General features: G+C 41.0%; 1 protein-coding gene across 1 annotated transcript in view; it reads right to left on the bottom strand.

The window, feature by feature from the left end:
• Positions 1–9588: 9588 nt before the first annotated feature.
• LOC129410279 (dynein heavy chain domain-containing protein 1) overlaps positions 9589–10603 on the bottom strand; it is a 40635-nt gene continuing 39620 nt past the window's right edge. Inside the window, exon 24 of the mRNA XM_055157949.1 lies at positions 9589–10511. Within this exon, the coding sequence (XP_055013924.1) occupies positions 9723–10511 (789 nt within the window). The 3' untranslated portion in view covers positions 9589–9722. The remainder of the gene's footprint in view (positions 10512–10603) is intronic.

Raw genomic sequence — 10603 nt, 5'->3', positions numbered from 1 at the left:
TAACATCTACTTGTTTAAAGTTTCTTTTAGTTAGGCCTATTGAAATGTATTGAGTGTGGCATCATATTAGCACAGGCAATAGGAGACAGATGTTTCCTATTTACAACTCTTAAGAGAACAATAACTGTAGCCAGGTCAGGTCCAGAGTGTGAAAGCTCCATTATGGCCCTGAATGGTTAATAGTTAATGGCTAATGGCTAATATGATCCCATACTCTGTGCAGTTCAGTAGGCCTAACTGACTGACTGACTGAAACTGTAAACAAGTAGATGTGTTAGTTCCATTGTAGTTGGCTCCTCCCTGCAGACAGATATAAGGAAGTACCCACCAGAAATCTGACCAGAAGTGAAGAAGCAGCTTGGATGAACCGTGAAACGTATTTGACCAAAAAAATTTTGTCCAGTTGACAAACTGATTTTGTCCTTTTGCCACTATACTTGGAATACTTCTACACAGATTTGCATTATATTTTAGTGAGAAAAATACTACACTGTAATCACACATGCATTTTTCAAGAGTGATGTTTTCTGTTTTTCTCACTTATAATGTGCAGGTCAAAGCCAAAATGACATAATGAAGTAGAGTCACAAATTCCTTTTTTATTTAGGAAAGTAGCTGTATTCTGAATACCACCAAATGAAAGAGTAATACCACCACACAGTTACTCCAAATTTGTATTCAGAGTATGTATTTTCAGTACATTTATTTAAACTATTGAAACTAAATTTTATAGTATAGAGTATGCTTAAATGAATTAAAGTTGTGATTCCTCTTCCCACTGTTTACAAGTGACTGCCAATATTAAATGATTTGGACTTTTGTGTTCTTTTGTGTTTTTTATCCTTTGAAAATTCCAGATTTAGGTTATAGTTAAATGTTTTGTACTTTCAATAATTATACTATATCAACAGTTACTTTACTATTAGGATTTTATTTTTTTATTTTTTTTTTATTTTGAAAATTGACATTTGTAAAACAGCTCACACAGAATCCCAAAGAGGGTTACCTAAACAATTTAATTTCACCAAAATACAGTTTTAAAAATTTGGTCATGTGTTTATGTGCTAAGTTTCAGTCCTGCTCTCAAGGACCACAGTCACTGGTTTAGTGTGTCCGTCTGTCTGTCAGTCACTCACTCTCACTGGCGCGTGAGAAAAAGGAGCAAAATAATAGCAATGGAGGGTCCTTGCTCCTGCACTATGAAACCTGAATGCAGACAATTTGAACAAGACCGTACTGTTTCCCTGCTTTAGCCATTAGCATATGAACTTCCAAATGAAAAAGGGGGTATTATGCACATATTTAAACTTCCACCATGTTGTTCTCGCATCAGAAACATGCCTGAAGAGGTCCTACAGGCTCTGTACACCCGTCCCTAACATTAATACGTCCTGTCCAATTTGATCTATATGAGGTTTTTGCCAAGTCGCACCACAATGAATAAATATTTAAAGATAAAAGGCAGAGAACAAGGAGCAGTGGGTGGATGTCAGTGACCACGTGTTAAAAAGTACATAAATAAAATGAATACTTCAGCAGAGGACACTTGCAAATGCAATTTTGAGGCATAACTGTTGAAACAATGCCAAGAACTGAAGTGTTCTAGATATGAAAATAATTGGGTAGTCTTTATTTTAATTGGTCTGAATTTGAACAGATTATGTTTCATGATTTTAATAAAAGTAACTATTAGCCAGCATGATCCTTACAGTTATAGTTGCAAGATTTAACAGAGGGAGCGGGGATTCAGACAGTGTCAAAATTGAAATGAAAACATGTTCTATCATGTGTGATGCCTGTTATGTGTTAGCAGTTAGTACCACATAGAAGAGAGAAAAAAAAACTCTTTAAATGAAGATGGCATGAAGAAAATAGAGAAACCATTGGCCTAGAAACAATGGGAAGAATAGGAAAGGGCGCTTCAAAAAGCTACCGAAAACTCACGTTAACATTTATTAATTGTTGGTGCCTCGGTCTTGGCTCAGAGCGTGCTGACCAGGCGTACCCGTCTCAGGGAACAGGTCTCAGGCTGGAGTGTGGACTGAAGAGGAACCCAGGTCACCACCTCCTCTTGTCCCACAGCCAGGCTACTGGGATCCACCTGGGCTACGTACAGGGGACACAGGTAGGTAAAGGGGACAGGGCTACCTGGAGAGGGGGACACCGCGTTGGCTGGAGACGTGGGGACCGGGCCTGGGCGGGCACACAGGAGGGGGAGTGGGTAGCTTGCAGACTGGGCATCCTGTATGGCCCCTCGCTCTGGATCCCACTTGGCTCCTCTCAGCTCCAGGCCGCAGAGGTACACAGCCTCTGCAGGGCAGGACGAGGGACAGGCATTGTCACCGACAATCTGAGGACAAATACAGGCCATCAGCACGACACCAACACTGGGAAAGTCTATCAAATTTTACAACTCATTATTAGTTAAAGTGACAGTATGTAAATCTCTGGTGGTGGAAAGTAAAAATGATCTGATGTAAATAGAAAGCTCAACTTAAACATACTTAAGAACAACAACAACAATATTTTAAATCTCGTCAGTTTCGCTTTAAGATAGGACCTTTAACTTTCAACCACTGATAGAAAACAGTAGACACTGTGGTTGTTGGTTCATGTGTTTTGACCTGGAAATGGAGGGTGGTGTCTGACAGGCTTTTGCCGTGGACATGGGCATAGTTTCTTCTCAGGACCAGCAGGAAACCCGTGGGGTTGGCAAAGACAGACAGTCTGTAGGCGTGGACTTGGTCTGGACTGGCGTGGTGCCACAGGTACGAGCTGAGGAACTCTGCTCTCCTCTGATGTTCCTGGATGCCCTGCAGATCAGCCTCACAGGGTGACAGGCACATGTGCGAGGCCAGAGTGGACACGGCGTCTCTCAGGATGTCCCATTCATCCTGAAGGAATGCCTGCAGAGGACTGGAGGCAGAGACACCTGGGCCCTGTGTTCTGGCAGTCATGTAAGCCTTCAGGGCCCTCACAGTCTGGGCATAACATCTCAGAAGAGAAACAGCGGACATGTCCCCTACAGAGCGCCCCGGGGGACACTGGGACACCCGCAGCAGAACGTCCAGGCTGTGGCTCTTCTTCTGAAAGACCTCTTCCATGACATCTTCTCCAAAGCCCAGGCTCAGACACTCATCTCGGCCTGTGCTGTACTGCTGGTCTCCATTCAACATCACCATTAGAGCGGAGGCACCTGAAACACAGAGTATTTATACTTTGCAGTTGATGTCATCACCATTCCCAAAGGCTGCCATGCTACTGTCAGAAGCTATTAGATTTAAGACACAACTTGGCTGGACAAAGCTGATTTAGTTGGAACTACAACAGATGAGATGATTTCTGTTGTTAAACAAGTCTCTCATATAAAATTACAGTCACAAGTTAGCAAACATTAGCCAACAGTTTTTGAGTAAGTCACTCTCAGCATTTCGACTGAAAATCAAACTCGTAAACAGGACCGGGAATGCTCGTACTGATCACAGGCTCCTGAAAAGGAGTTATTTAAATCCATTTTGTGTTTGCGCTTTCAGACGATCTTATACATTTTTTGAATGTTTACTAATGTGTCTGTTGTGTCTCTATAGTAACTGCTGAACATTCCATCTGTCTGTTAAACATAAGTATTTGGGAATTACCTTTCCTCCAGTAAGAATATCCTGGTTGTAAAGTGACTGTTGTCAATGCAAAGTATGATAAGCAGGTTGCTAAGCCAGTGTTTGCACAGTTGTTCATGAATTCAAATTATTTCTTTGAAAAACCAACAGATTTTCACCAGCCACATGAATGCTGAATCAATTTAAAGGTACATTATGGAACTTTCCTGGTGGAGGGTCTGTCACCTGCTTGTCAGATGAAAATGACTTTGCATTACCAGGTACAGTATGTGTGGAAGTATGGTATATATTGTATTTATTCAATTCCAAATATTTTATTGTCAAAATACTAGGTTTGGTGGAGTGATGTCCTTGTCTCCATAGAAACAGTTGGTGTGTGTTGTTTTAACAATATTATATTTAACAAGGAGACACATTGTGCAAACTTGAATTGCACTTAAAGTGATTCATGCATGTTTGAGTAATCTTTATTCTCCTGTATTCAAGATGTTACTGCTCCAATCTACCTTCATTTTTGGAGATATGATGTTGTCTTCAGCTATTCACAGGAGGTGCTAAAAGCATGTGGTGCTTTGTTGTGACGTCATTTCCAGGGGCAGACAGGTATCTACTGCGAACACCTCATTGGGCAACAGACTTGTTTCTTTTATTAAGTTGTTTTAGCTCAATATTGTAATTTAAAATGTCCAAAATGCAACAATGATCCATGGGTGTCAGAGCTTATAACTATTCTATAGACACAAGCACAACATGTTTTCATTAAAACAACATGTAGGCAAAGCAAAGTAGCTCGCGCCCCTGTGCAGTATCCCTCACTTACTTTGCCTGTGTATGATTATGGTAGGAGAGTGAGTATAGTACAAATTATATGCATAAAGTATAGACATAAAGCTATGCAGAAATCCCAAATAATTCAAAGGAAGTTTCCACACATTTTTTGTCTGGATGGTGTACATTTGTAAAGCTGTAGTAATGAGTAGTTACCATCCTGTGTGTGGGATCCAGAGAGCAGGTAGACCCGGGCCACACTCTTCAGCTCCTCTTGGTGAGCAGTGTCCAACACATGAGCCCCATGCACCAGACTCACTGTGGACACAACACAAATCATAAATAGTAAGATTTCAATCTATTTAATTTTCTTTGTTCCAGCCATTTGAATGCACAAAACCTTGAAAATCATCCATCCTTACTTTGAGAGGGCTTGTTTCTCCATAGATTTGACATGCACCTTTGTTGGTGAGAGACACGCCCATAGACTTTTAACTGATAGACTGCCAACCGCATTTCTGAGGGCTATTAAATCAAGAAGTTACCAGCCCATCATCCACATTTACGTGAGGCCAGGGTTAAGGTTAGTGTCACTGATGATTACACCAGATAAATGACAATTCTACATTCTTGAATAAATCATTTTAGCACATTTCTTGAAACTTGGTTTGATTCAAACATGTATCTGAACAGGGGGACAGGTTGTCATATCATTTAGAACATTTCTCATCTGCTCTCACAGTTCTCAGGCTTCAAAACACTTGACACAGCTCGTATTCACAAACACTCATGATCAGTGAATTCATCTTCAGTACCACAGGTCTGTTGTCATGTGGTAAAGGACACATGAAAGGAAATATGAGTAAAAAGCAAATGTTTGGGAACACTCAAAATCTGTCAACATATATATCTGTTTTGTTTGATTTTCCATCACATCCGTTACATATAAGTGTTGATGTATTTGCTAATCTAACACCTCTCAGTTTTCTTCCTCATATATAAGTGTATCAAAGTGACAGAAAAAAAAATTAATTTGTATGTGATGGGACGTTCAGTTTGACACAAGTCCACCAGGTAACTCCACCTGATTGTCTCCTGGGACATGTTCTTACTTTGATGCGATTCTTTGGAATTTTAAGGGCAAATTGGTTGGTATTCTGTGGTATTTATTATTAAATGTATTTTGCATGTGCATTTTTTAAACACAGTTGTACTCTTCAACAATCAACTTCATCAACTAAACAGCTGAGTTACGTTGTTGAAAGAACAATTTACATATTCAGTAAGCCAATGTTTCACAAACTTATTTTTGAAAACCCATATTTTAAAAGTTACAGCCCAAATCAATAGACATTATTAATAAATCACAAAATAAAGGTGGATTTAAGCATTATTGAACATTAATGAGGATATTTTATTGTTGACTGAGTGATCGTGTCTCTTACTCAAGTTTTAAACAATGAAAAACTGTCACTGAAGCAGCAATAAAAGGATCCATATGTATCCTGAAGTACACTGACCATTGCTGATTTATCACTCTTAGTTTTGTTTCTCAATTTTAGATACAGGAACACTCATTCAGGGCAGGCAGAGAGGATTTGCTGACTCTAGCTCTCTCATGTGTCAGAACTACATGCATACATTGTGACAAGGCAATCCACCTTACCATCCACCTGAGGGTCATGACCCAGTCTTTGGGAAACAATGCTATAAACTTTTTTTTACAACCTCTGAAAATGAACAGTTCTATTCAGTGGTTGTAAAAAATGTTATGATTTACTTTCCACTTCTGGACAGAACACACTTGTGTCCCACACTCTCCTTTACCTGCCAGGTACTGAAGTGCCCTCTCCTGGTCACTGCACAGAGCTGCAATGCCGCTGTATGTCTCCACTAGAACCTGCAGGTCTGTCTCAGTCCTGGAGAAGTATATAACAAGACACAGTCAATGAGATAAGCCATATTAAATATAATGATTTCATTACCACTATCCAGTGTTTTCAAAATGCCACATACCAATTTCAAAAACCAAAGCTCATAAACATGTCACAAGCAACATGTGAACAGAAGAAGACAATTTTGGATTAAAAGATTAAAGGATAGGTATTGCACTTCTGTGGGGTATTAATTACTTATACATAACACATTTAGATCACCACATTATCTTTTATTGTTTTATCTCATTAAAATCAATCTGTTAATGAAACTACTGCACATCACATGAGGTTTGTGTACTTGTACTGTAGTTTTGTATCATGCTGTTGTATATTTATGGGAAATGGCAAAATGACTCAGACATGCATGGATGACACACATGTTTTTGATGAGGGAATGTACAAAAAATGTACATGGTACAAAAAGTAGTTTGCATAATACCCCTCTTTAAAAAGTATATTATAATTAAAAAACTCTGCTCTGAGTTCTTTAGTAGATGTTAGTTACTGTATGTTACCATGGCGATGGTCACTCCAGCCTTTATTAATGATTTATTGGACAGACTCAAATTCTGCTCTTATTAGCAGCTTGACGCTAAACCTGAGCTGAAGAGGAGAACAGTGAGATTCTTTGCAGCTGATGTCATCATTCCTTAGAGTATGATGCTAACATTAGGCACACTTTGTCTGTGGCTTTCTTTAGACTTTAATCTGAGCTCTATTTCAATGCAATCTGACCAGAAAGAACTTAACTCACCCGCTGTAGTTCTAACTGTTAAACAAGTATTCTCAAACTAACATTACAGTCACAAACTAGCTCTAGCTCATTTAGTCTCACTCACATTTTTGCTGAAAATCAAACACCTAAACAGGAACATGAATTAATATTAAGTATTAATAAGAGGCTCCTGAAAATGTATTGTTTAAATCCATTTTGTATTTTTTTGATATGTGTCTCACCAGGGGTAGCAGTGGTCAGGTCCCGTTCGTCTCTGCAGCAGAACTGAGTGGAAGAGGGCACAACGCTGGAGATACTGCCCCCTGTGGACCGCAGACACACACTGTAACTGCTGCATGGAGCGCTCCCACTCCTCCCTCAGCGTAACGCACGAGTCAAGAACCAACATGAGGGAATGCTGTCGGACAGCAACTGAAAAAAAATACAAAAACATTATATATAAGTATATGAGTTCAAGCGATTAATCGCTATATAAATATATATAATATATATATATATATATATATATATATATATATATATATATATATATATATATATATATTAGGGCTGGGAAAAATAACTTTTTTTAATCGGAATTAATCGCATGAGTTCAAGTGATTAATCGCGATTTATATATATATATATATATATATATATATATATATATATATATATATATATATATATATATATATATATGTGTGTGTGTGTGTGTGTGTGTGTGAAAGAAATGCTGTTTGCACAATTCATTAATTGGTTTTGCGTATAACATGCGATTAATCGCGATTAAAAGAATTTATTTTTGCCCAGCCCTAATATATATATATATTTATCCACATCATGCTGGGGATATTCTACATGTATATCTATGGTGGAATGCTCAGCAGTTACCATGGAGACATAATGCAGTTTAATTTTCAATAAGAAGGTGAAAAGCTTATTTGAGAGGCACTTGCACAAATCAGCTCACCTGTTGTAGTCCCACCTAAGTCAATTCTTTATAATCAGAATGTGTTAAAAAAAAAAACTCAGATTAAACTAAGAGAAAAGTGCCTCTAGTTAGCTTCACACCCCCACGAAATGTTGATGACATCAGCTATGATTCTTGTAGTTACATGGTATAAGGTGAACTTTGTCTTCTGGGGCAATGAACCAGAGCTGGAACCGCTGGAGGCCTGCACAGAAAACACACAAATAGAACATCTCAAATTGTGCTTATCTGTATATTTAAGATTGTACTAAAAATATTACCAAGGGTCAAAACTTGTCTAAATTACACAATAATGATTACGATGATCAGCCATTGATGTTTATGTTGATAGCAGGATTTGAACCGCAAACCTCTGGCTCAGTGGACAAACGCTGACGCCTCCACAGCTATGTCACTATGCTGAATCATGCTGCAGGGAGCATTGCATTCACCTTTCAAGTCTTTCACAGGTACTCAGAGTGAATCTGCTGAAAAGCACAGGGAACCAGTGGTGGGCTTGTCAATGCTGGTCTCATCTAGTAAATGCCATTGGAGCTTCATGGTGCTGGGTACATTAACACCAGTGTCCTGCTCAAGGTCATTGTGTAGGGCACAGGCAGTGCTTAACCAGTTCTTCCTTGCACAAAGAGCAGATATGGTCTCCAACCTTCTACGGTCCAAAGCAGCACTAGTGGAAAACCATCCAAAAAAGACCAAGAAGGAGAAACTTGAAATGACCTCCACATGCAAAACCAGATCTGTTTTATAGGGGTTTTCTCATTGGTGCCATCCTGTTGTTCATTTCCATTAAAAGAGGTGGCATCCTTTTATTTCTAACACATTGCCCTGTCCATATTTGCAGAGGTGTCCAACTTCTATACTGTTTTTCACATTGAGACATTCTGATGTGTTTTCAAAGTGTTCCTTTAATTTTTGAGCAGTGTATTTTGGATGAATTGGCACTTAAACAGTTTGTCCACAAAGTTTGTGTGTGTGATTAGAGAGAGGCTCCATAACTGCATTTGCGGGAGTACAGAAGAGCACTGTTCATGACTGTGCTCTCCTCCAATATGTTTCTCACACCTTCAGACACCCTGAGACTCTTCAGATGATTCCTCTGTTTGATCAGTACAAAGATATCAGCAGAACCCTGTAAGACCTCTGGAGAAGTGATATTGGAGTGTGCAACATACATGGAGGACAGAACACACACAGGGCATCAGTCTGTTATGGAGCAGAGCCAACCTGTATCCAAAAAGACATTTCACATGTGTGCCACGTACCTTCTCTGTTATGAAGGAGCCTGATTATTTCAGGCAACCGTCGCTCCAATGGTTCCAGTAAGTGAGAGTTCTTAAAAACCAGCCAGAGAACTTCATTTGGATTTGCATTTTTCAGATCTGAAATGATGGAGTCGTGTTCCCAAGAACAGACCACTTTGAGGGAAACCTGGAGAATACAACAAACATGAGATCTCAGTGTTAAATCTTTTTTACAGTTGAATATGAAATGAGTTGAGATGGGTCACCTGCGCAGAGAGAGCCAGCTGTTTGATGAAGTGCAGGGACTGCAAGCCTGTGTGAGGGGCCCCTGTGAGGACCACAGGGCCAGTGTGTGAGAGCAAAAGACTGCACAGGGCCTGGAGGGCTTCAGAGCAGGAGACGTCATCGAGAAGACACCCAGCTATCTGCTCAGCTATAGGATGAAGCGCCTCAGGTTTCAGGGACCTCCACAGCAGGGCCCTCTGCAGTAGTGACAGCTGTGTAGGGCTCAATGGGCACCTGGCTTGTGACAGATGAAGGGACATTCAGGTACTCCTGCCACTGCTCTGGAACAGAGCTGAGGGACGACAGGAGGCCCCTAAAGGCAGGAACCTCCTCCAGGCACAACAGCTGTGGAAGCACATGTGCAGGGATCCACTGTGGCAGAGCCTGCTGGGTCTCAGGGCAGGTCCTGGGGCAGATCCTGGGGCAAGTCCCTGGGTAGGTCCCGGTGGTAGAGTGATGGTGGGCAGTGGGCTTCAGACCCTGGAGGAAAGCCTCGCTCTCGGCCTGGGAGCAGAGCTGTCTGTGGTGGAGCAGAGCCACGCTCAGCAGGACCTTTAGGACGTGTGCATGGCTCCTGGACAGACAAGGCTCATAGTGCATCAACAGCTGAGAGACAACCCAGTGAGAGAGGTCCTCTTCTTCATGCACAGAGCAGAGAGGCTTCTGTCCAGGTCTCAATGAGAGGGTCTCCTTCATTACACTCACAAACTGCTCTAGACTGAAGCAGTAGGCTGGGGACAGCACTGCCACCTGCTGGAGAGCTCTGTACATGGCAGCAATGAGGGCACAGAGAGGCTGAGAAGACCTTGAGCACCCACTCAGAGCACCCTCCACTTGCTGCAGGTCCCTCTGCAGTTCCTGGGTCTCCTCATGGAACACACGCACCTCCTCTGTGAAACCAGGCTGCTCCAGCAGGGGGCCCTCACTCTCCACTATGTAATCCATGAAAGAGGCCTGGAGCAGGGCAGAGCAGACAGTGCATCTTTATATGAGGGAGCTGTTTGAATGACTGTAACATTTCTGGGGTTGGGTGGGTCCACTACCTG

The sequence above is a fragment of the Boleophthalmus pectinirostris genome, unplaced genomic scaffold (genome assembly GCF_026225935.1).
Source record: "Boleophthalmus pectinirostris isolate CB_2022bp ecotype Guang Dong unplaced genomic scaffold, ASM2622593v1 HiC_scaffold_22, whole genome shotgun sequence".
Classification (NCBI taxonomy): domain Eukaryota; kingdom Metazoa; phylum Chordata; class Actinopteri; order Gobiiformes; family Gobiidae; genus Boleophthalmus; species Boleophthalmus pectinirostris.
The sequence above is the reverse complement of the archived record's forward strand: the minus strand, read 5'-3'. Positions and strand labels throughout refer to the sequence as shown.